This window comes from Cherax quadricarinatus, chromosome 38 (assembly GCF_038502225.1).
Source record: "Cherax quadricarinatus isolate ZL_2023a chromosome 38, ASM3850222v1, whole genome shotgun sequence".
In the NCBI taxonomy this organism is placed as follows: Eukaryota; Metazoa; Arthropoda; class Malacostraca; order Decapoda; family Parastacidae; genus Cherax; species Cherax quadricarinatus.
Window position 1 is genome coordinate 20,904,782 of NC_091329.1, and position 27,194 is coordinate 20,931,975.

Below are 27,194 nucleotides of genomic sequence, written 5' to 3' on the forward strand. Positions count from 1 at the left end.
TAAATGAATCACTTTATTTACTGGCATGCAAGTGACAAGTTTGGATTAATTACTACAAATAAATTTATTTTAGACTTGAAAAGGAGTGTTAGTATTTTAAATATGCAGGTCAATAATTTTTGTGAAATCCTTGCCTAGCTCCAAAACCCAAACCTCCCTCTCTAATATAGAATGATGTTATAACAATACTGCTGCAATATATGATCTATACTGGTTTGGCACTTTTTCAATAATAATAATAATAATAATAACAGTATTGTATTACTGAGAGTACTTTAACTTATCATGTCTTTAGCCCATTTGAAGGGTTACTGTTGGTTGTGTTTCTTGTTTTTGACTTTCCTGTGTATCTGTCACTTGTGGTATTTGTGCTTGTTGCTTATTTTTTGCTAGCTGCTCCTCACTGTGCCTATCTTGTGGTAGTTGTAGTAGTTCCTCCTCATTGTCTGATGATTTAATTACTGCAAAAGATATGAAATCCTGAAAAATATGCTTTTAAAATACCAATAATTTTTTTGTTATTGTTTTCCTTAAAGATATTACGTGCTGCATAATAAAGTGAAATATATAATTTTCAGCATTATTTACAAATAAATAAGTAAAACAGATACAGTAAGCTCTCAATTAATGTACAAGTTGCATTCCTGACAAACTGCATCTAACCTAACCCTTTAATTGTAAAGACCCCTGCTCACGAACTTGCTCTCAGTGTCGAAAAATATTCGGGGAAAAAAAAAAATTTCTTACCAAAATGTTAAGAATATTTTTTCTGATTGTTTAAAAAAAAAAAAATTGCAATCAATACTTACCGAGATCTAGAGGCGTGAAGTTGACAGAAAGTGAGCTGCTTACGACAACATCGGCGACTTCCGCTCACTCGGTAATATTATTTTTACTTTCATTGTATTTTTTCTTTTCTTTTCTAATATTTAATTTTTTCAAGTAACTTTTGAGGCCTGTGAGACCAATATAATGCATAATGTATATATATCCACTCACTGTATGCGACACAAACATTATTGTATTGTTTACAAAACCTGTTTACACAAACCCACGCTGCCTTCCCCATTACCCATGCTGCCTTCCCCACCACCCATGCTGCCTTCCCCACCACCCATGCTGCCTTCCCCACCACCCATGCTGCCTTCCCCACCAACCATGCTGCCTTCCCCACCAACCATGCTGCCTTCCCCACCAACCATGCTGTCTTCCCCACCAACCATGCAGCCTTCCCCACCACCCATGCTGCCTTCCCCACCAACCATGCTGTCTTCCCCACCACTCACATGGAAATAAGTCACTTTGACTTTTTTGGGTTATCTTTGGTAATCTACACATATGCTGCTATGCTGTTACACAAACCCACGCTGCCTTTTCCCATCACCCATGCTGCCTTCCCCATGACCCACACTGTCTTCCCCACCATATGCTATGTATGATAATCTATGTAACTGTATTTGTGTATACCTGAATAAACTTACTTATTCTTTGAGACATGGGAAAATATGAGTTCCCTCTTTTGCTGTGGTACAAGTGAACACGAAAGGGATGGCCCAGCACCAGAGGTGATAGGCTGTTGATCATCTGGGTTTTCAGCACTATTTCTGGTATTTTGGGCATTGCTGCCATTTACAAACTCCTCAAAACCATGAGATTCATCTTCACTGACACTTCAATCTGTGTCAGAACTATCACTTGGGAAGAGAAGAATCCCAATTCGCTGGGGAGTGAGGTATTCCTTACCGCTAGGCTTGGTGACCAAGGCGTATTGAATTAGCACTCCCATAATGCACTGCGGCCTCCCCAATTTTTTTTATACTGTGCACCCTGACTACACAGACCCATTCTCTCACATGTAGGTCTACCAGCTTTCTCCCGCTAGATATGAAGCCGCTAAAATTTTGGCGAAGTACATGTACTATGGCACCAACATTGGTTCGCAAGCCATAGTACTACAACACCAACAGTGAAAGGGTTAAAATTCGTGTTGCATGAAGTGAAGAACATATGGGAAAAATATGGTTATGTTCCACACACCTCTAAATTTGTCAAACATCTACTTTCTATTATTCAAGTAGGTAAAAATTACTCCAGTTTATCTAATCTTACATTGCATTAGTCATTACTTGAAGCACTTAAGGACTGTGGGGAAGGTTAACTTGAGCCTACTGGGATGAGCTGGTTGTAACAAGATTTATAAATATTGTAAAAATAAAAGTCAAATTTCCTAACCAAATTGTATCATGCCAAACATATAAAAAATGCATTTAATTAACCTAAAACAAAGGAAAAAATATTAACATGTGTACTCACCATTACAAAATAAATGCAACAGTAAATCGACATCATTTTTCTTGATCCACTCTCCCCCAACAATACCCTTCAAGTTTCTTGTTGGACATTCTTTGTAGTAGAGGCACACAAAGTTGTAGCCTCCAGCTTGTATTTTGATGCTCTGAAAAATGAGAACAATGTTTCTGATTTCCATTTAATAGCAAAAGTTTAATTAATAATTTGAATATATAATTATATTCATGGAAAGCATTAAACCCATGTGGTTTGATCATTGCTAGGTGGCAAGAATGAAGAGACAGTAGAGGGAACATTACACAAAAAGAGTGAAAGAAAGAGTAGAGGTTTAAGTTACACAACAAGAGTGAGAAAGACAGTAGAGGGAAAGTTAACACAAGAGTGAAGGAGACAGTAGAGGTAAAGTTAGCACAACAAGAGTGAAGGAGACACTAGAAGGGAAGTTAACACAAGAGTGAGGGAGACAGTAGAGGGGAAGTTACACAACAAGAGTGAGAGAGACAGTAGAGGGTAAGTGCTGGAGGTGATGGTGGGTGGATAAAGGTTAAAAAAAAAAAATGGGTCAGTCAGTGTAGCAGATCAGTGTCAGTTATGAAGTCATAGTGAGAATCCACAAAAGATTGCACTACCACTGCCAGAAAGGAGGGAGGACAAAATAAACATGTCAAAGCATTGTAGAAGACATCTAAAATGAAATCAATGTGAATGTGAAACTTAGATGTACATATTTAAGTCACTGAGCAATTCAAGAAAGGTATCCTCATACTCCACAAGCCTAGCCTCATCTCCCTGAATGCAAACAAAATGAACAGTACAGAGGGTGGAATAAATTTCTAATACTGTTAAATACCTACGTTACATGAACTAGTTCTTCATGTTTGAAGTCTATCAGAAGAGGCATTCTCCACTAATTGCACAAATAAAAACAATAAAACTGGCAAAATCAATGCAAAGGATCCTTTGAAAACACACATCATCACTAAAAGTTTGAAGTCAATCGAAAGATGCATTCTCTAGTTATCAAACAGACTCCGAGAATCATAAGTTTATTAACTATGTTAGTAAAACAGTAAATTTGCATCTATAAAGGTGAAACAGAAAAAAATTATCATTTGCATATGATACATCAGCCATAAAAGTTTGATGGCACTCAGAACAAGCACACTTTATTTTACAGGGAAAACTAATATTCCATAAAACTTAATAAATCATAAGAAGGCAATTGTTCAACCTTTCTCCAATGTCTTTCCTTTTATTCTATTTATATTTGTTTAACATTCTGTGTCCAACATACTAAGATGCAGGTGATAATTGTATTCTATGTGCCACCATGCACAAATTTTCATGCCTGCAAATATGCCACCTGCCAATATTTTTTATCTCAGTTCAACTGTTTGGGTCTCCTATAACCTTCTCAGGCCTTAGGAAAAACAAATTTAAGACCAGATGGGTCCAAACACTGTATCATGGGGTAACAATGCCTAACCAGCATAGGTACGTAAATAATGAAACCAAGACCTGTTGTTTCCTTACCAGTAAACAGGATGTGGAACTGCCAGGATGAATTATACCTTGAAACAACTGTAATATTATAAGTATTCCTTGCACATAGTGTTAAAAGACAAAAACAGTAAAAAAAAATTATTTGCTCTAATTTAAACTATATATTGCTTGTAGGGCAATATCAGTCTATGCAATGCTTTTATATTTTTCAAAATCTTGCCACACACACAAGAATTTGAATATCAGGTTATGCCACAGTAATGGGGTTAAAATAATAACACTGCAAATACTACTTGTTATAAAAATTAGTGGCATGCCACTACTGCTACTTTTTTTTTATGTCTGAAGGAAATATGTAAAAATTCTGATTTATACCATCTCAATTTTAATATGTTGACATGTTTATTGTATGTACTTCCAATAATAGTGATTACAGTAATAATAATGAAACATGAATTTCCAGAGAATGAGATAACTAATCAAAATGCAATTGTACAATATGAAAATACACCTAACATTATAAGTCACAAATGTCTGCCCTTAAAAGGGTTTCAATTAAACTACATGTATGTACATTAGCCGCTGCATGACCTGAGAAAGGTATCCCTACACTGCATAACCACTGGTCCCTCTACATCAATGCATTCAAAAAGGACTGGTGAAGAGTGTGGCATAAGGTTGTAAAGTGATAAAGTATTAGTGTTAAAGATTTGAAGGGAATCAGATTTGGTATTCATAAATTATCACATGGACACTAATATCCCATTTTTTCAATACAAATGACAAATTAGGACATATGCAGAACTAAACTAATTCAAACTTTTCACTAAGAAACACCATCTTTGAAGCCAAACTAAAGAGCAATTCTCTTGTTATCTTATAGGGACCAATATCCTAAAATACACCAGCATATTACATTTGAAGCCAGTTAGAATTTGAATTAGTGCATATCAAGTTATCAGCACTCAGAAATTATCACGTACAAATTAGTATTTTAACTTTGACAGTTTCTTCTACAAGTAAAAAAAAGGTAAACTGGGACCAATAAAGGCCAAAATAAATCCAAACTTTTCTCTAAATAAGATTTACCAGAGTTTAAGTATGAATGTTTAAGTATGTATGTAAATAATGAATTAAGTGAGATTTACTAAATAAACATTATGTAGATTTGAGACTTATGCCACCTAGTAACAGCATGAGCCTTGTAGTCAGGAAACCACACCAGTGATAAATATCTGAAGATTATCAAACAAGTCATTCTTTAGTTATGGCACAGATTCCAACAATTTCTAGTTTTTTTTAATTATTTTACTACATCAACAAATTTGCCTGCATGCAAGTAAAACTTAGTGGGTACTATCCTGGCCCTAAGATGCATCAGCCAATAAATACTGAGATCATTCAGAAGAGGCAAACTAAAATTTATTTAAAGGGATGTAATGAGAAATTTTTTTTTATACAATTTTACACACTAAATGGTAAAATCTTCACCAACACCACTTGAATTTCACTCTCTGCTATAGCTGAATTAGGAAGCATTTTTCTTGAACGTTTAAAGCTATGCCACTGAGGGCTTTGGAAGTTATCTGAGCCAGTTCAGGATGCTGGGAATGAGTGCAACAATGGCTATAGTGCACATGAGCATGCCAATTGTTCCAAGAATCTGGCCCCAATGATCATGTACAAGGGTTGAAATTTTGAAGTCAACTAAATAAGGTCTTTACGAGTTATGAGCAAAATAAAAATGAAAAAATGCAAGAAAAAATAAGAAATAATAAAAAAATAAGGCAAACTCTTAACCCTTTGACTGTTTTGGCCGTAAATATACGTCTTACGGGCCTGTGTTTTGGACGTAGTATATATACTCAATAATTCTAATGGCTTCAAATCAAGCACGAGACAGCTGGTAGGCCCACATGCAAGAGAATGGGTCTGTGTGGTCACTGTGCACTGTATAAAAAAAAGTCCTGCAGCACGCAGTGCATGAGAGAAAAAAAAAACTCCGACCGTGTTTTTAGATTAAAACGCCAATTCTGAGGTGTATTTTCCTATAGTATTTATGGCTGTATTCTCGTTTTCTTGGTCTCATTTGATAGAATGGAAAACATATTACAGAAATAGAGATGATTTTCATTAGTTTCATGAAGAAAACGACTTTGAAATTAAGCAAATCACACCACACATCCAATACACGTCAACTGGGAAGTCTAATATTGTTTTAGTAGTGCACTGATATTATTTATACTATTTTTACAATAATGCAGTACTCTGCATAACAGTAAATCTTCTATTTTTTGTGTGAATAAAAAATCAAAATAGAAAGCACAAGTAATATAAGAGGGGCCTGGAGACATGACTAATGAACAGAGGATATGTTATTTTAGTGCCAAGAATGTCTGCATTATTTATTCTGGAACCTACTTTGAAACTGGCATCTTTTTTACTTTGTGTGAAATTGGCCAAATTGCCAATTTCTGACCACTTTATTGGGTAACTGAAATCGGTAAATGGGCGGTATCTTGTACTCAATTGATAGAAAAAATGGAGTTCTAAAGAAATAGCTATGAGTTTGGTCGACTGGAACAATAGAATTGGCCGAAAATAGGGGTCAAATTCGGCAAAATCGCCGATGTGTATATATCACCGAGATTGCTAACTTCGTGGGAGTGTAATTCCTTAAGTTTTCAATCAAATTTTGTACTTTTGGTATCATTACCATTGGGAAAAGATTCTCTATCATTTCATAAGAAAAATATATTTTTTTTTTTCCAAAAATTTTTTGACACCAGGAGACACTTCAGGATTTGGGGTTGCGACAGTCAAAGGGTTAAAGATCTCACTTCAGGAATATCTAAAAATATTTAAGAAACTGAATTTAAAGAATTTTTTTGATGAGCTTTCAACTAATAGAAATTAATTTACCATATCCTGTCAAAATTGGCAAGTCAGACTGCAACCTATTACCCAAAATTTAAAATATACGACTTAATTTGGCATTTCTAAGGAGGATTAATTTTCACTGGTTCTGGTACCCATGTTTTAACAGAATAAACTAGATACCCCCAGTAACATAATAAAATATAGTTTTGTACTGTACCTGCTTCTCTATAGCATTAAATGCCCGCCAGAGGTTTCTATTTTTACTGGCTCTCCTGCCCATTTCTAGTAAGTGGGAATCTCTCTTTCGTTTCTTCATCTGTTTTTCCTCCTTGAAACTATAACCACAGTCACAATTGTATTTACCCACTGAAACTATACCTGAGCATTTCGGACACATTCTCTTGCACTTTCCTCTGAGACCTGAAAAAAATCATTAACTTTGGTAAGCTCGTAAGAGCATCAGTGATCTGCTGTCATAATAAAATGAAATTGAAAAGGCCTGTAAGAAACAATCTGACACTAATAAAATATTAAGAACTTGAAAATAATATACAACCACAGAGTCCTTCCTTCATTACATATCTTGGGTTTATGGACTAAATGGCTTCAAGAGGTACAGTGGACCCTTGGATATTGGCCAATTTGGATTTCGGCTGCTTTTTTGGCTGAAATTCTATCTTGGATTTCGGCCGGCAACTTGGAATCGGCCATATTGGATGCATCCGCCCGCCCACCACACCACATTCATGAGTCAGTCTGGCTGTGTCTCTGGGTGGGTGAGCAAGGCTCTGCGCGTTCATCCAAACATTTCGTTATAATCCATTTTTTTTGTGGTTGTTTATTGAGTGCAACTGCAAAATAAGCCACCATGGGCCCAAAGAAAGTTCCTAGTGCCAGCCCATTGGTAAGAAAGTGTGAAACATGATAGAATTCAAGAAAGAAATTATAGCAAAGTACGAGAATGGTGTACATGTCCTGGAGCTTGCCAGGATGTACGGGAAATCCAAATCAACAATCACTTCCATCCTGCCAAGGAAAGTAGAAATCAAGGAAGCTAATGTTGCTTCCAATAACTGAAGATGTGGAGAAGTTATTGTTGGTGTGGATCAACGATAAGCAATTAGTGGGAGATAGTGTTGTGGAGTCGATCATTTGTGAAAAGGCAAGGCTGTTAGTGAATTTAAGGCCAGCAAAGGCTGGTTTGAGAGATTTAAGAAGCGTAGTGGCATACACAGTGTTGTGAGGCATGGCGAGGCTTCAAGTTCAAACAAATATGCGGCTGAAGAATTTGTGCATGAATTCAAGGAGTACGCAGAGGCTGAAGGATTCCTCCCCCGACAAATGTTCAATTGTGATGAAACAGGCCTCTTTTGGAAGAAAATGCCAAAGAGGACCTACACCACACAGGAGGAAAAGGCACTGCCAGGACACAAGCCTATGAAGGATAGGCTTACTCTTTTGTTCTGTGGTAATGCTAGTGGGGAATTCAAAGTGAAGCCTTTACTGGTGTCACTCTGAAAGTCCCAGTGTTCAAGAAAAACAATGTTGTCAAGACTAAACTGTGTGTGCTGTGGAAAGCTAATAATAAGGCATGGGTCACAAGGCAAAATTTCATTGATTGGGTCCATGAAGTGTTTGGCCCATGTGAAAAAATATCTCCAGGAAAATAAATTGCCACTCAAGTGCCTCCTGGTACTGGGCAATGCTCCTGTTCATCCTCCAAACTTGGTAGACCAATTGTCTGTAGAATTAAGTTTTATAACAGTGACGTTCTTGCCTCCTAACACCACTCCTCTCATCCAGCCCATGGACCAACAGGTCATTTCTAACTTCAAAAAAACTCTACACAAAAGCAATGTTTCAAAGGTGCTTTGAAGTGACCTTGGAGACTGACTTGACCCTAAGAGAGTTCTGGAGAAATCACTTCAGTATCCTCCACTGCATAAGCCTTATAGGTAAGGCTTGGCAGGGAGTGACTTCCAGGGCTTTGAACTCTGCTTGGAGAAAATTGTGGCCAGAATGTGTCCATGAGAAGGATTTTGAAGGGTTTGAGGCTGAGGCTGACCCTGACCCTGTCAACCCTCTGCCTGTTGCAGAATGTATTGTGGCTCTGGGGAAGTCCATGGGGTTGGATGTGAGTGGCCAGGATATGGAAGAATTGGTGGAGGACCACAAGGAAGAGCTAATCACTCAAGAGCTGCAAGACCTTCATCTGCAACAGCAACAAACCACAGCTGACAAAACTGCTTCAGAGGAGGAGGAAGAAAGAGGGGAGAATGTGCCTTTTTCAGTGATTAAGGACGTGTGTAGAGTAGAGTGAGTTGCAAAGTTTCATGGAGAAATATCACCCTGACCAAGCTCAAGCCATGTTTGCAACATGTTCAGTAACAAAACCTTGTCCCACTTCAGGCAAATCTTAAAGAGGTGCCAGAAACAGACCTCTCTGGACAGTTTTTTTGTGCAACAGGGGTGCAGTGACTCTCAAGCTGGTCCTAGTGGCAGTAAAAGACAAAGAATGGAAGTAACTCCAGAGAGGGCTTTGATACCTGAAGTCCTTATGGAGGGGGATTCCCCTTCCAAACAATAACCCCAACTCCCTCTCCCCTCCTCGCCTTCTTCCATATGCCAACAAGAGTCTTTAATAAAGGTATGTAATGTTCATGTATTAGTAAAATTAGTGCTTTATATTTCTTTCTCGTTGTTTTCTGTATGTAAAACTATAGTTAATCTTTAAAAAATTAATTTTTTGTTAATATTGTTGGGTGTCTGGAACAGATTACAATTGTATTTATATTCTTATGGGAAATATTATTTTGGTTATCGGTCTTATTGGATTTAGGCTGACCTTCTGGAACAGATTACGGCTGATAACTGAGGGTCCACTGTACATGAATGATGTGCAATACCACAGAAGCTTCTGGGGCTGTGGGATAAGACAGTAGGGTGACAGTTAGTGCCACTGATACAACCATGTCACGGAAGTGCTGGGTGTAAAATCATCCTATTATGAACTCTGTGGCTGAGTCGATACAGCATTGTGCCTGCTGTATGCATGTACTATATCAATGGTATTATATACTGACAAGTATGTAAATAAGACACAATATACAGTTTACAGAATTTTACTGAGAATACTTTTGACCACCAGTGACTTTATCAATTGATAAAGCCCCTGGTGGATGAAATGCCTATTGACTATTTACTTTGTTTTATACTTAATTCTAACTATAGATTCACTACAAATCTTATGATTACAAGCATTGGTCCTGATACCAACCTCTTATTTAATGACTTAAATGAATCAAACAGTTACTGTAATTACTACACAGCAGAACAATCAAAGGCACTCCTCAGAGCCAACAACAACATAACTGTCTTTAACTACAATATCAGATCTTTAAGCAAGCATTACGATGACCTCATAGCATTACTAAATTCCTTGCATGCCAATATGTCCATCATTACACTAACTGAAACCTGGCTAAAGCCTGATACTACTGATGTCTATGCCATTCCTGGTTACACAGCCATACACAACTGTAGGCCAGACCAACAAGGGAGTGGCACAGCTATATGCTACTCAGACCAACTAGAATGTATCACTAATACTTGCACAAGGGATGAACATGGGGAATATATAATAGCTAAATTCAAATCCAAATACCTATAAAAACCTCTCACATTGATAAACATCTACAGAGTTCCACAGTCAAACATTAGCCAATTTAGTCAAAACCTAGGAAGTATGATAACTGATGCACGCATGAACAAAGATCACTTACTACTCTCAGGTGACTTCAATATAAATCTCCTGCAAGACCAGGACCCACACGTTACTGAATTCACAAACACTATGAGTAACTGCTTGTTGCTACCAACAGTAACAAAACCTACAAGAGTTACAGAGACTAGTGTTCCCCTACTTGACTACATCTGGACCAACACCATATCCCCTTTAAAATCAGGCATAATCACAGATAATACCACAGACCACTACCATACTTTCCTCATAACAACTCTTGGTAAATTACCCCAAGACACTACTAAAGTCACCTTCAGACTTCACAAAGAGGCAGCCATTAATAACTTCACAACAGCAGTAACAAACAATGACTGGCACACTGAGCTAGAAATCTATACAGATATTGATGAATGTATAAACTAAGGGAGGAGGAAGTTCGGGCGAGATATAAGCGACTATTGGCAGAAAGGTGGGCTAGTGCAAAGATGAGTAGTGGGGGGTTGAAGAGGGTTGGAATAGTTTTAAAAATGCAGTATTAGAATGTGGGGCAGAAATTTGTGGTCATAGGAGGGTGGGGGCAGGAGGAAAGAGGAGTGATTGGTGGAATGATGAAGTAAAGGGTGTGATTAAAGAGAAAAAGGTAGCTTACGAGAGGTTTTTACAAAGCAGAAGTGTTATAAGAAGAGCAGAGTATATGGAGAGTAAAAGAAAGGTGAAGAGAGTGGTGAGAGAGTGCAAAAGGAGAGCAGATGAAAGAGTGGGAGAGGCACTGTCAAGAAATTTTAATGAAAATAAGAAAAAAATTTGGAGTGAGTTAAACAAGTTAAGAAAGCCTAGGGAAAGTATGGATTTGTCAGTTAAAAACAGAGTAGGGGAGTTAGTAGATGGGGAGAGGGAGGTATTAGGTAGATGGCGAGAATATTTTGAGGAACTTTTAAATGTTGAGGAAGAAAGGGAGGCGGTAATTTCATGCACTGGCCAGGGAGGTATACCCTCTTTTAGGAGTGAAGAAGAGCAGAATGTAAGTGTGGTGGAGGTACGTGAGGCATTACGTAGAATGAAAGGGGGTAAAGCAGCTGGAACTGATGGGATCATGACAGAAATGTTAAAAGCAGGGGAGGATATAGTGTTGGAGTGGTTGGTACTTTTGTTTAATAAATGTATGAAAGAGGGGAAGGTACCTAGGGATTGGCGGAGAGCATGTATAGTCCCTTTATATAAAGGGAAAGGGGACAAAAGAGATTGTAAAAATTATAGAGGAATAAGTTTACTGAGTATACCAGGAAAAGTATACGGTAGGGTTATAACTGAAAGAATTAGAGGTAAGACAGAATGTAGAATTGCGGATGAGCAAGGAGGTTTCAGAGTGGGTAGGGGATGTGTAGATCAAGTGTTTACATTGAAGCATATATGTGAACAGTATTTAGATAAAGGTAGGGAAGTTTTTATTGCATTTATGGATTTAGAAAAGGCATATGATAGAGTGGATAGAGGAGCAATGTGGCAGATGTTGCAAGTACAGTGGACCCCCGGTTAACGATATTTTTTCACTCCAGAAGTATGTTCAGGTGCCGGTACTGACCGAATTTGTTCCCATAAGAAATATTGTGAAGTAGATTAGTCCATTTCAGACCCCCAAACATACACATACAAACGCACTTACATAAATACACTTACATAATTGGTCACATTCGGAGGTAATCGTTATGCGGGGGTCCACTGTATATGGAATAGGTGGTAAGTTACTAAATGCTGTAAAGAGCTTTTATGAGGATAGTGAGGCTCAGGTTAGGGTATGTAGAAGAGAGGGAGAATACTTCCCGGTAAAAGTAGGTCTTAGACAGGGATGTGTAATGTCACCATGGTTGTTTAATATATTTATAGATGGGGTTGTAAAAGAAGTAAATGCTAGGGTGTTCAGGAGAGGGGTGGGATTAAATTATGGGGAATCAAATTCAAAATGGGAATTGACACAGTTACTTTTTGCTGATGATACTGTGCTTATGGGAGATTCTAAAGAAAAATTGCAAAGATTAGTGGATGAGTTTGAGAATGTGTGTAAAGGTAGAAAGTTGAAAGCGAACATAGAAAAGAGTAAGGTGATGAGGGTATCAAATGATTTAGATAAAGAAAAATTGGGTATCAAATTGGGGAGGAGTAGTATGGAAGAAGTGAATGTTTTCAGATACTTGGGAGTTGAAGTGTCGGCGGATGGATTTATGAAGGATGAGGTTAATCATAGAATTGATGAGGGAAAAAAGGTGAGTGGTGCGTTGAGGTATATGTGGAGTCAAAAAACGTTATCTATGGAGGCAAAGAAGGGAATGTATGAAAGTATAGTAGTACCAACACTCTTATATGGATGTGAAGCTTGGGTGGTAAATGCAGCAGCGAGGAGACGGTTGGAGGCAGTGGAGATGTCCTGTCTAAGGGCAATGTGTGGTGTAAATATTATGCAGAAAATTTGGAGTGTGGAAATTAGGAGAAGGTGTGGAGTTAATAAAAGCATTAGTCAGAGGGCAGAAGAGGGGTTGTTGAGGTGGTTTGGTCATTTAGAGAGAATGGATCAAAGTAGAATGACATGGAAAGCATATAAATCTATAGGGGAAGGAAAGAGGGGTAGGGGTCGTCCTCGAAAGGGTTGGAAAGAGGGGGTAAAGGAAGTTTTGTGGGCGAGAGGCTTGGACTTCCAGCAAGCGTGCGTGAGCGTGTTAGATAGGAGTGAATGGAGACGAATGATACTTGGGACCTGACGATCTGTTGGAGTGTGAGCAAGGTAATATTTAGTGAAGGGATTCAGGGAAACTGGTTATTTTCATATAGTCGGACTTGAGTCCTGGAAATGGGAAGTACAATGCCTGCACTTTAAAGGAGGGGTTTGGGATATTGGCAGTTTGGAGGGATATGTTGTGTATCTTTATACATATATGCTTCTAAACTGTTGTATTCTGAGCACCTCTGCAAAAGCAGTGATAATGTGTGAGTGTGGTGAAAGTGTTGAATGATGATGAAAGTATTTTCTTTTTGGGAATTTTCTTTCTTTTTTTGGGTCACCCTGCCTCGGTGGGAGACGACCGACTTGTTGAAAAAAAAAAAAAAAAAAAAAATTAATAATTTTCTAAAAAAGACCCAATACCTCTATAACAAGCACTGCCCTAAAAAAACTAAACAGATGACAGCTAAGAGACTGAACAGTCCCTGGCTAACACCCAGCATTCTCAAATCCATAAATACAAAACACTGATATGAAAAACAGTACAGAATGGGTCACATAACCAGAGACCAAACAAAACGTTACTCGTCATTCCTAACCAGCCTGATAAGAAGGGCAAAAAAATTGTATTATGAGAACAGATTATCCAACTTATGAGGTTATATAAAAAAGACCTGGAAAACCCTATCAGAAATTCTAGGAACAAAAAAGATATCACAAAATAGCAAAATAAAATTAGCAAAATCAGATGAGCCCCAACTCCCACCAACAGAAACAGCAAACAGACTCAATGATTTCTTCTCTACTATAGGACAAAACCTTGGCAATAAAATCCCAAGCTCAGATACCCCACCAAATGACTACCTCACTGGCAACTACCCGAACACACTGTTCCTAGCTCCGACTAATCCATACGAAGTCTCCCTTATTATCAACGCACTAAAAAACAAGGCAGGAGATTTAAATACCTTACCACCCTTTATATACAAAAAAGTGTCACAAGTGCTATCACCAATCATTGCAACACTCTTTAACAAATCCATTGAATCCTCCACCTTCCCTACAGTTCTCAAAATAGCAAGGGTCAACCCGATCCATAAAGGAGGAGACCAAATAGAGTTGAATAACTATACACCAATATCCAACTTACACCATCTCTCAAAAATCTTCGAAAAATTAATTCATAAATGAATCTACTCCTACCTCATCTCCCAAAACATACTCAACCCCTGCCAATTTGGATTCAGGTCTAATAAAAATACTAATGATGCTATTATACACATGCTAGAACACGTATACACTGCAATAGAGAAAAAAGAAGTCCCACTGGGGATCTTCATTGACTTACGTAAAGCTTTTGATACAGTTGACCATGACTTGCTCCACATAAAATTGTCCCACTATGGTATAAGAGGGCACTCCCTCAACTACCTCAAGTCATACCTCAGCAACAGAAGCCAATATGTGTACGCAAATGGGGCAAACTCTTCTGCACAACCAATTACAGTTGGTGTCCCACAGGGAAGTGTCCTTGGCCCTCTTCTCTTACTCCTATACATAAATGACCTACCAAATGCTTCGCAATTACTCAAACCCACACTATTTGCAGATGACACTACATACGTCTTCTCTCACCCGAGCCCAGTCACGCTAGCCAATACTGTAAATACCGAATTACAGAAAATATCTACCTGGATGAGGACTAACAAACTTACACTAAACATTGACAAAACCTACTTCATTCAGTTTGGTAACAGAGCTACAGATGTCCCTCTTAACATAATGATAAACGGATCACCTATCAAAAAGCTAAGAGAGGGAAAATTCTTAGGAATCCACCTTGATAATAGACTCAAATTTCATACACATATACAACAAATTTCTAAGAAAATTTCCAAGACCGTAGGCATACTATCGAAGATACGGTACTATGTTTCACAGTCAGCCCTCCTGGCCCTATATCACTCTCTTATTTACCCCTATCTCACCTATGGAATTTGTGCATGGGGCTCAACAACAATTAACCATCTCAGACCACTAATTACCCAACAAAAGGCTGCAGTCAGAATGATAACAAATTCCCACTACAGGCAGCACACTCCACCAATATTCAAAACACTAAACCTACTCACCATACAAAACATCCATACTTATTACTGCACCTATTACATACATAGAACACTTAACTCTGATATTAACCCTCCCCTCAAACATCTCCTTGCCAACCTCAACAGAACACATGACCATAACACAAGGCACAGATCACTCTTTGATGTTCCTCGTGTCCATCTCACACTATGCAAAAACTCAATGCACATAAAAGGCCCTAAAATCTGGAATTCATTACCTGTAAATATAAAAGAAACACTACCTGTTTATAAATTCAAGTCTCTTCTCAAAGATCACTAACTCACCCAAAACCAAATAAATACTGAATAACTTAACCTTATAAATTGTATACCTTAAATGTTTCTCACAATTATATCACATAAATGTTAAACCTAAGACCCAATCTAACTTTGTTATCTTTTAAATACACTACCTAACAGAATACTCCATTCTATTGAATGTACAGCAATGCATGCAGCCACATGACCTGTCTTTGTAATACTCATTTGTGCTTTATTGTTATCTGTTTACAATAATGTTTTATCACTGATTACATCATTGCTTAGTTAATCTTAAGTTAATTTTAAGCCAGCCCGTAATGCTATGCATACAAGTGGCATGCTGCTCTTACCTGTATTTTTTTGTACCTCTGTATGTATGTTCAAATTATTAAAATAAATAAATAAAATAAAATAAATAAATAAAATAAAATAAATAAATAAAATAAATACTGTGTCTTATTAACTTGCTATATGTACAGGCAATAGGTTTAGTCTCCATCCATTCTTCTGTTTATTCACAGACAGTTGTTCATTTTGACTTACCTTGGATTTATAACTGCAAGAGCTAAACAATAAGAGATATGAAGGAAGACTGAAAGCACTGGATGTGCTGTCACTGGCTGATAGGAATAAAAAGTGAGACATGACAATCACATTCATGATCAGAAAAGGATATGATGGAAATAACAAGTAAGGCTTCTAAATGTCATTAGCTAGAAGAATAAGAGGCCATAACTATAAACTATAACCCTTTCAGCTGTATAAATTACTAAAAGGAGAAAGGAGAAAATTTTCAAGGTGGGATGTTTGAGTGTGTGTGGGTGTTGGTGCCATCCCTGACATTTGATAACTCCTCAAAATATACCTGCCATCTTACCAGTACCTCCACCTTTCCATTCAATAGATCCCTTCTTTTGTTTTTATCTCGGTTGAAAACTTTTTCTTACTCTCAAAAAAAATATGTTAAAAGTTCACTCACTCCCTGGCTCTCTCTTGCTCTCTCTCACCACTCTTTTAACCTCTCGTTTATTCTGCATATACTCCACCCTCTGTATATCACTTCTACATTACAAAAATCCCTCATATGGTAACTTTGTCTTCCTTATCATCCTCTTTACCTCATCATTCAACCAATCACTCTTCTTCCCTCACATGCCCACCCTCTTATATCCACAAACTTCTGCTGCACACTCTTAAACCTACTCTATACCTGAAACCCCCTCATTACCTGTATATACTGCCTCTAGCCCACTTTTCTCCCAGTAGTTACTTATATTTTACCCTTACTATTAAACTCTCATTTCTCTCTTACCCCTCCTTGTAACCCATCTACCTCTGCCTCTTACTGTATCTACCAATAATAATGTGATCTGATACATCTGTTTGCCCTCTAAAAACATGTACATCCAGAAGTCTACCCCCTCAACCTTTCATCTACTAATACACAGTCTAACAATAGGCTGTTATTACAACCAACAAAATACCATGTATACTTATTTATCTTCTTTTCCTTAAAATAATGTATTACCTATTACCACACCTCTACACAGTTGACCCCTGACATTCCAAGTTTACCTACTATACCCTCTACAACAGTTTCTCCAACTTTAGCATTCTAGTCCCCCACAATTACTTTTCTTACTTGGTTCAAAACTCCCTAAATACCTGCTTAATATCTCCCCAAATCTCTCTCCTCTGCACATTTCTCTTTCCCTGGTGCATAAGTACTTATTATAACCCGCTTTTCACATCAGACCCATATTCTAATCCATATAATTCTTGAATTTATAAATCTACATCCTTTCTTCTCCTTCCATAACTGACCATTTAACATTACTGATATCCTTTCTTTTCCTCTAGCTCTCTCAAACACACCTGATTCAATCCCATTCGCTCCTTCCCAATTATATTCTCCTACCCCCCTTTACCTTTGTTTCACTTAAGAGCTAGGACATCCAGCTTCATTTCATTCATAACATTCACAATTAATTTTTTATCATTTGTACTACACCTAAGATTATTCAAAACATTCCAGCTTTAAAAGTTTCTTCTCTGATTTACTAATTTATTTAGGAGAAGGGATTACTAGCCCTCTGCTCCAGGCACTTTAGTCACTCTTTACAACAGCATGGAGATGAATGGAACTACTACAAGAACAAGAACTACAGGTACAACATCAATTTTCTGGACACACATGGTCTGGAACCATACAAATTTACGAGCACGAACTTGAAATTCCCACAGCAGTGTATATACCACCAAACTGTATGTCACTTATCCAACCCCAAGACCAAGGAATACTGTGCTCTCTAAGGGAGGAAACATAATTAATCTGGAAAGGCTTTGGAACCAAAGGTCCAGAAAATTGATGTTGTACCTGTATTAAGAAATTAGAAGAAAACTCAGATAAGTGTGTGTATACATACATGTACGTACATGTACAACTGCATGTATAGTAAACTAAGTGTAAGTAATAGAAGCAAGATTTACCTGTCATTTTAAGTGTTTATGAGACAGAAAGAAAAGATGCCAGCAATCATACCATTGAGTGCAGCAATTACAGGCTTCTGTTTCACATTCATCTGGTAGGATGGTAGTACCTCCTTGGGGAATTAGTGTCTACAAAACAACTACCTATACAAAAATGTACATCTATACATATTCGCTTTTCCACAGTATAAAAAATATTACGCACCATCATTGTTTGATTCGCCGTTTTCTCTAGGAAGCTCAGGAAACTCGAGGCTGGAAGTTCTGCTTGGGTGAGAAACTGGGGTTTTGCCTTAAAAAATTTAAGCACAATTAATGTTAACTTGTTTTTAAATTTGTTAACACTTTGTCATGTATAGTCAGAGGTTTACTCTGTAACTTAATGGAAAATTGTAGTTATATGCAATATATTTTCAAGCACAGTATCATATAATGGAAGAGAAATTCACAAAGTTACAGTGAAAATATTTTTACCAGTTAATTTAGTTGTATTTTTTGTAGCTGTTGGTCTCCCTCTAAATTTCATTACTTCAACTTTTTTAAATCTTGGTTCTTCAGGTGGAAAACCTGCCTGTTGGTTTTCATGATCTCTTATGGCCTTCAACTCGTCCAACTCTTTAATTCTGTTTTCAACAGCTTTCTTGGCCTCCAAATATTCTAGTTCTGCAATTTCGACTAGCAATGAAAACAGGAAAAATTAGTTTTGTTAATAGGGAAGTACTGTTCTTCATCGCACTTTGTTACAGTTCTCACCATCACTGTGAGAGCTGTCAAGTTCTGTTGTCAGTTCACCATTTCTTAACAGACTGTCTGTCTATCAGCTTGCACACACAATTTACTTCTGATGTTGTCACCACCCTAATGCACTTACTTTATCTGACCTAACCTACAGCCCCACCTTTGATGCAGACTCCCTCTTTAACTTTTTGCCACAACCTGCCTTATTACATCAGCTTTGATTATATTTTCCCTTTAGTGCACTTCACCACCCTAGCTAACTCTGCCTCTTGTATACTCCTATCCTCTCATCTTCACATATTTTATCTTAAACACATCCTACTCTGCAGTGTTGTATGACCCTTGTAGGTATACTGCTTACTTTTGATTGTAATAATAATAATAATAATTAGTTTGTCAGTGTAGAATGTAAATTTCTCACAATTTCATTTATATGATCTTCCAGTGAAATTTTTTGGTTAATACAGGTCAGACATCACTAATCCGGCAATCAGTTATCCAGTTCCATCAGTAATCTGGCACTAATTTCGGCTAACATAATTTCAAATTTCATCATTACACTGACTCAAATCATTATACTGACTCAAATTTCATCATTATACTGACTCAGAAATTGTGCAGATGGTTGTAAATCCACAGCAGAAAGCCAGTGGAGGAGAAAACAGTGATGAAAATGAGGAAGATGTAGCAGAAAGTCTTTATTAATAGGTTAATTAAGTGCATTCTAACCTAACCACTTTGTAATCCAGCAAACTCACTAATCCGGCACACTACAGGTCCCAATGATGCTGGATTAGTGATGGACGACCTGTAATAATTCCTAGATTCCTTTCTCTAAATGATATTTTCAATATTTTGTCAGAGTCTATATTCTTCATGTGGCCTGATTTCACTTTCTCCCACTTCTCCCTTAGCACTAATCTACATTATTTCTATCATCCACCGATCACTTCTCGTGCTCAATGTACAGTATCTACATCCTCTCATAAAGATTTAGTCATTTTCATTATTAATTTTACATATGCTTTTTGCATTACCTGCAAACCTATTTTTATAATATTTTATTCCTTCTGGTAAATCATTTATATAAAGTAGAAACATTATTGGGACAAATACAGAATGTTGTGGCATCCCACTTGTGACATCTCCCATGTAGATATATTTCCTCTTTTATGGGGAACACTATAACAGTTTTCTTAAAGTCCAGGTAAATGCAATCTGCCCATTGATTGAACAATTACTGTAACTCTGCCATAATAACTTAACAAATTTGATATACAGTGGAACCTCTGTTTTTTAATTCATTCCAGATGTCGATTTGATGACCAATATTGACGACAACCAAAGCAATTTTTCCCATAAAGAATAATGTAAATAGAATTAATCAGTTCCAGACCCCAAATGAAATATAATAATATTTTAATAATGTACTATTATATAAAACAAGATATAAAATTATACAGCACAGGGAAACTGTAAACATGAATACTAAATGAAAATTTAACTGAAATACTGAATACTAAATGAAAATTTAACTGCCCCTTACCTAACAGAGGAGAGCTAATGGCATACTGAAAGCAGGGGGGGATGTTACTGCTTGGAAAGAGAGTCACCTTCTGTTAATATGTCAGGCAACTGTCCTTCTAGTGTTCTCTTCTTTGTCTCTTTTCACAACTAACACCTTGTTCTGGCTCACTGGTTCTTTGTCTCGCTAAAAACCTGTCCAGTGAGGTCTATTTCAAGTTCCATTTTAACACTTGTCTAAATTGAGACATTACACTGTCATTGTAAATGTTAGAGAGATGAATGGCCACTGCTTTGTCTGGATATTATATTTCAGCAAACTCACGTGACCTGAGCCATTTTGTCCCGTTCCATACATGCAAAAACTTGTCTGTTGACAACCAAGAGAACGTATAAAAACCAGAACATTTTTACTCAAGCACTTCATTTGAAATCCAATTTATTTGACAAGTAATGCAATCAACAACTGAGGTTCCACTGTAAGTATATGAATGTGCAGATAGAAAACCAAATTGCTTACCAGTTAGCATGTTATTATTCTGTAAGTGTTGAATTCACTTTAATGTTTTTTTCTAATCCAGTCATGAAGCTACCCTTCCCTTCCTTGGATCAAACCTGACTACTTCAACCCTTCCCATTATCCTCAAGAACTGCATGACCCATATGGCTTTGGCACTTTCATAAGAACATAAGAAATGAGGAACACTGCAGGAGGCCTGCTGGCCCATACTAGGCAGGTCCTTTACAATTCATCCCACTAACAAAACATTTGCCCAACCCAATTTTCAATGCCACCCAAGAAATAAGCTCTGATGTGAAAGTCCCACTCAAATCCAACCCCTCCCACTCATGTACTTATCCAACCTAGATTTGAAACTACCCAAAGTCCCAGTCTCAATAACCCAACTAGGTAGACTGTTCCACTCATCAACTACCCTATTTCCAAACCAATACTTTCCTATGTCCTTTCTAAATCTAAACTTATCTAATTTAAATCCATTACTGCAGGTTCTCTCTTGGAGAGACATCCTCAAGACCTTATTAATATCCCCTTTATTAATACCTATCTTCCACTTATACACTTCGATCAGGTCTCCCCTCATTCTTCGTCTAACAAGTGAATGTAACTTAAGAGTCTTCAATCTTTCTTCATAAGGAAGATTTCTAATGCTATGTATTAATTTAGTCATCCTACGCTGAATGTTTTCTAACGAATTTATGTCCATTTTGTAATACGGAGACCAGAACTGAGCTGCATAATCTAGGTGAGGCCTTACTAATGATGTATAAAGCTGCAGTATGACCTCTGGACTTCTGTTGCTTACACTTCTTGATATAAATCCCAGTAATCTATTTGCCTTATTACTTACGCTTAGGCATTGCTGTCTTGGTTTAAGGTTGCTGCTCACCATAACCCCCAAGTCCTTTTCGCAATCTGTATGGCTAAGTTCTACATCATTTAACTTATAAGTACTAGGGTTATGGGCACTCCCAAGCTTCAGAACCTTGCATTTATCTACAATGAACCAAGATGTTGATAATGTTGTAAAGCATATACAGTATAACTCTGGAAGACACTACTAAGAATACACAATAACATGAAGTACAACAAAGATTAGTAAAAAAAAATACAATACTAATGATGAACAGAATCTTAAGATTCAATGGCAAAAAATTATGTATCACTGCACACAAGGGCAAAATATGAATGACAGTAACACTCAATGTATTATAATTAAAAAAATAAAGAAGGTATAAGCTGGATTAGGTAGTAAGTTAATAAATGCTCTAAAGAGTTTTTGAGGATAGTGAGGCTCAGGTTAGGGTGTGGAGGAGAGGAAATTACTTTCCAGTAAAAGTAAGTCTTAGACAGGAATGTGTAATGTCATCATGGCTGTTTATCATCATTACAGATGGAGTTCTAAAAGAAGTAAATGCTAGGGTGTTAGGGAGAGGGGTGGGATTAAATTATGGGGAATCCAATACAAAATGGGAGTTGTCACAGTTCCTTTTTGCTGATGATACTGTGCTTTTGGGAGATTCTAAAGAGAAGTTGCAAAGGTTTGTGGACGAGTTTGGGAGGGTGTAAAAAGAAAGTTGAAAGTGAACATAGATAAGAGTAAGGTGATAACAATAGCAAATGAGTTAGGTAAAGAAAAATTTGGTTTCACATTGTAGGGAGAGAATATGGAAGAAGTGAATGTGTTCAGATATTTGGGAGTAGATTTGTCAACAGATGGGTTTATGAAGGACGAGGTTAACCATAGAATTGATGAAGGAAAAAAGGTGAATGGTGCATTAAGGTGTCTGTGGAGACAAAAAAAAAACGTTATCCATGAGGGCAGAGAAGGGAAAGTAAGAGAGTATAGTGGTACCAACACTCTTATATGGGTGTGAAGCATGGGTTGTGAATGCTGCAGTGAGAAGGAGGCTGTTGGGTCTGAGAGAAATGTGTGGCTTAAATATTATGCATAGAATTCATAGTGTAGAAATTAGTAGGTGTGGAGTTACAAAAAATATTGTTCAAAGGGCTGAAGAGGGATTATTGAGGTGGTTTGGTCATTTAGAAAGGATGGAGCATAATAGAATGACTTGGAGGGTGCATAAATCTGTGGTGGAGGGAAGGAGAGGTAGGGTTTGTCCTAGGAAAGTATGAAGGGAGGGGTAAAAGAGGTTTTGTATGCAAGGGGCCTGGACATGCAGCAGGCATGTGTGATCATGTTAGATAGGAGTGAATAGAGACAAATGGATTTTGGGACTTGACGAGCTGTTGGAGTGTGAGCATGGTAATATTTTTATGAAGGGATTCAGGGAAACTGGTTAGCAGGACTTGAGTCCTGGAGGTGGGAAGTACAATGCCTGCACTTTAAAGGAGAGGTTTCAGATACTGGCTGGTTGGAGTGACATCTAAACTATCATATCTGGGCATCTTTGCAAAGACATTGATTTTGTGTGAATAATGGTGAAGTGTTGAATGATGGTGAAAGTGTCTCTTTTTTGGGTCACCCTGCCTCGGTGGGAGATGGCCGGCGTGTAGAAAAAAATAAGCTGGTGATGATGTAATGCATATATATAATTTCAGGCTGAGTGAAGACTGATAATATTGCAAATCAAAATATTAAAAAATTAAAATATAGCTGGAATAGTGTTCTGGTGAACTTTAAACTAAGCAGATAATGGCACACTGTATGTATAACACCTGATATAATATTAGTGTTTAACACAATTTACAAGATGAAAAACAAGATTTTAGATTATTCATCTGGAGGGCTAATAACCTAGGTTAACCCATGAAAATCACTCATTGTTAGTAATTTCCATTAGGGTCCTTCAATCATCTTTTCCAGGCAGCGACCAACAACAGTCAAAAAACACCTGGTACCTACTTACTATGTATTAGGAACAATAAATGAAAGGAAGAATGCCAATGATCTCACTGACGTTACCAAGTCATCAGCTGTTGGGAAGTCTTTGATATTTTCATAAAATACTCTGACCTACTCTAAACCTAAATTACACTGTTGGAAAACTTGCTGATATATGTTAACAAGTTAAAGAAACTGGTGCCTGGATACCTGCCATGACTCTGATGAATATTTTAAGGAAACAATCTTATCTCCATTATCGAACTTTCACTTTTCAAGTTCTGCAATATTTACCTGCACCTGGAGTTTACCTGGAGAGAGTTCCGGGGGTCAACACCCTCGCGGCCTGGTCTGTGACTAGGGCCTGATCAACCAGGCTGTTACTGCTGGCTGCACGCAATCCAACGTACAAACCACAGCCCAGCTGGTCAGGTACCAACTTTAGGTGCTTGTCCAGTGCCTGCTTGAAGACAGCCAGGGGTCTATTGGTAATCCCCCTTATGTATGCTGGGAGGCAGTTGAACAGTCTTGGGCCCCTAACACTTATTGTGTTGCCTCTTAACGTGCTAATGACACCCCTGCTTTTCATTGGGGATGATGTTGCATCGCCTGCCGAGTCTTTTGCTTTTGTAGGGAGTGATTTTTGTGTGCAAGTTTGGTACTAGTCCCTCTAGGATTTTCCAGGTGTATATATTTATGTATCTCTCCCGCCTGCATTCCAGGGAGTACAGGTTCAGGAACTTCAAGCGCTCCCAGTAACTGAGGTGTTTTATCTCAGTTATGCATGCTGTGAAGGCTCTCTGTACATTTTCTAGGTCGGCAATTTCACCTGCCTTGAAAGGTGCTGTTAGTGTGCAGCAATATTCCAGCCTAGATAGAACAAGCGACCTGAAGAGTGTCATCATGGGCTTGGCATCCCTAGTTTTGAAGGTTCTCATTATCCATCCTGTCATTTTTCTAGCAGATGCGACTGATACAATGTTATGGTCCTTGAAGGTGAGATCCTCTGACATGATCACTCCCAGGTCTTTGACATCAGTTTTTCGCTCTACTGTGTGGTTAGAAATTGTTTTATACTCTGATGAAGTTTTAATTTCCTCATGTTTACCATATCGGAGTAATTGAAATTTCTCATCGTTGAACTTCATATTGTTTTCTGCAGCCCATTGAAAAATTTGGTTGATGTCCGCCAGGAGCCTTGCAGTGTCTGCAATGGAAGACACTGACATGCAGATTCGGGTGTCATCTGCAAAGGAAGACACGGTGCTGTGGCTGACATCCTTGTCTATGTCGGATATGAGGATGAGGAACAAGATGGGAGCGAGTACTGTGCCTTGTGGAACAGAGCTTTTCACCGTAGCTGCCTCAGACTTTACTCTGTTGACTACTACTCTTTGTTTTCTATTTGTCAGGAAATTATAGATCAATCTACCAACTTTTCCTGTTATTCCTTTAGCACGCATTTTGTGTGCTTTTACGCCATGGTCACACTTGGCGAAGGCTTTTGCTAAGCCTGTGTATATTACATTTGCATTCTTTTTGTCTTCTAGTGCATCTAGGACCTTGTCGTAGTGGAATTAGGCAACTAGAATTACACTTTTTCTAACTTTATAAAATGCCATATAGCCTAAATATTATGTGTAAGTTTATTTACAATACAAAATTTTTATTTCCTTATGTAATACATAAAATGTAGTTTACATGTAATAACACAGTGGGAGGCACAAAAAAAATGCCACTAATTATGTAAAGCATTTTGGGCAAACTAATCCTAATGCTTAAATGTTACTTAAGATCTAGACATAAACTAACAAGTAAGATTTCGTATGAAGTTAACTATAATCATATACAGTGGACCCCCGGTTTACGATCAGCTCCCAATGCGACCAATTATGTAAGTGTATTTATGTAAGTGCATTTGTATGTGTATGTTTGGGGGTCTGAAATGGACTAATCTAATTCGCAATATTCCTTATGGGAACAAATTCGGTCAGTATTGGCACCTGAACATACTTCTTGAATGAAATAATATCGTAAACCGGGGGTCCACTGTACTGTATATACAATAATAGAGGCAGCTAATGAACAATTGGTACAATTTCCAAAGTATGGCAATGCTGTTGCCTCACACAATGAGTGTCTGTGGTTCAATCCCTGGCTGGGTGGAAACATTGGGCGTATGTATTTCCTTACACTTGTTGTCCCTGTTCACCTAGCAATAAGTAGGTATATGGGTATTAATTGACTGGTGTGGGTTACATCCTGAGCACTGACTTTACTGGGTTATCCTGGGTGGTTAACCCTCTGGGTTAAAAATCTGAACAAATCTCATAAGTGTAGTTACACAAGTTTAGATGATTACATTTATCATACATACATGTGTAAATTACCTAGAATAACCTAAAAAAAAGTCAGTCAAACTGAAATAAGTAAATCATCCCAATGGAAAAAAAAGTCACTTTGACTTTTGTTTTTTTTGGGTTATCCTACATAATTTACACATATATTACTATGCAAAACAACCACAGCTCGTATACTGAGGTCCAGGGGTCAAGTCCCAGCCCGGGTGGAAGCATTAGGACGTGTTTCTTAAGGTACCTGCTGTCCCTGTTCACCTATCAGTAAAACAGGTACCTGGGTGTTAGTTGACTGATGTGGGTTGCATCCTGGGATAAAACTAACCTAATTTGCCCAAAATGCTCAGCATAACAAGCGGCTTTCTATATAGTAGTATGTCACTGATGTCAGCTAGGACTGTATACCTTGTACATGTACTTGTAGAAATAAAGATATTATTATTATATTATTAATACTTATTGTAGCACACATATTACTAAGTATGATACTTGTACTTATGTGTACCTGTGTTTAAATAAACTTACTTATTCCACTATGATCCTTATGTACTAATCAGTATTATTATTATTATTATCGTGGGAGAGCGCTAAACCCGTAGGATTATACAGCGCATGTGGGGGGGGGGATGGAAGGTATTCAGGCTCGATTCAGGGAACTGGAACACAGATCCAATTCCGTAGATCAAGAGCCCAGCCTCAAGGAACCTCCCTTGAGGGGTACTGATCAGTAATAATAATAATAAAGTCGTATCAGGTGCTGTATTTAAGAGTGAACTGAACATGTCATCTTACCTGACTTCACAGGCATCATGGTGATCTTCTTGCGGTGGTGACTACCTCCCACACTAACACTTAACCTAATTGCTTCTTCAGTCTTCTTCATTGTTCTAATTGACTGGGTAGACACATCATATTCCCTTGCCAGGTGACTAATTTTCACACCGTTTTTGAGTTTGTCCAGAATTTCGACTTTCTTCAGTAGAGTGAGTTGTCTGGGCTTCTTCCTCATTCTATCCAGCTCCAGGAGACTGATAGTCTTCCCGTCTGACATTCTAACTTCATGAGATTAATGTATGAGAATAAATGTAAACAATGCGACCATGAAAAATTTGTGTTGTTGTTTAGAGGTAATGTTAGGACGGCCCGAGGGCCGTGTGAACCCACCAGTTGGTGGCTCCGACC

General features: G+C 37.7%; 1 protein-coding gene across 2 annotated transcripts; it reads right to left on the minus strand.

The window, feature by feature from the left end:
* LOC128693044 (uncharacterized) lies at window positions 1–27,194 on the minus strand. 2 transcript variants are annotated; one of them, XM_053782547.2, is made up of 7 exons: window positions 26,805–27,194; window positions 18,503–18,703; window positions 18,234–18,320; window positions 6,911–7,113; window positions 3,844–3,891; window positions 2,314–2,455; window positions 1–461 (listed from the first exon to the last, which is right to left on the minus strand). In XM_053782547.2, exons 1-7 carry the CDS (start codon window positions 27,061–27,063, stop codon window positions 292–294), a joined length of 1,110 nt encoding a protein of 369 aa, XP_053638522.1. In that variant the 5' UTR covers window positions 27,064–27,194; the 3' UTR covers window positions 1–291. The 2 variants fall into 2 exon arrangements, with proteins under 2 accessions (XP_053638522.1, XP_053638523.1); XM_053782548.2 differs by lacking the exon at window positions 3,844–3,891 and having other exon boundaries at window positions 26,805–27,192.

Excerpts from the sequence above, each read along its gene's own strand:
- LOC128693044 (XM_053782547.2), bottom strand. The coding sequence starts at position 27,063 with ATGTCAGACGGGAAGACTATCAGTCTCCTGGAGCTGGATAGAATGAGG. Across the intron at positions 18,704-26,804 it reads CATGATGCCTGTGAAGTCAG|TCGAAATTGCAGAACTAGAA; the intron begins GTAAGATGACAT and ends TTTCATTGCTAG. Across the intron at positions 2,456-3,843 it reads GTTCCACATCCTGTTTACTG|AGCATCAAAATACAAGCTGG; the intron begins GTAAGGAAACAA and ends CTCATTTTTCAG.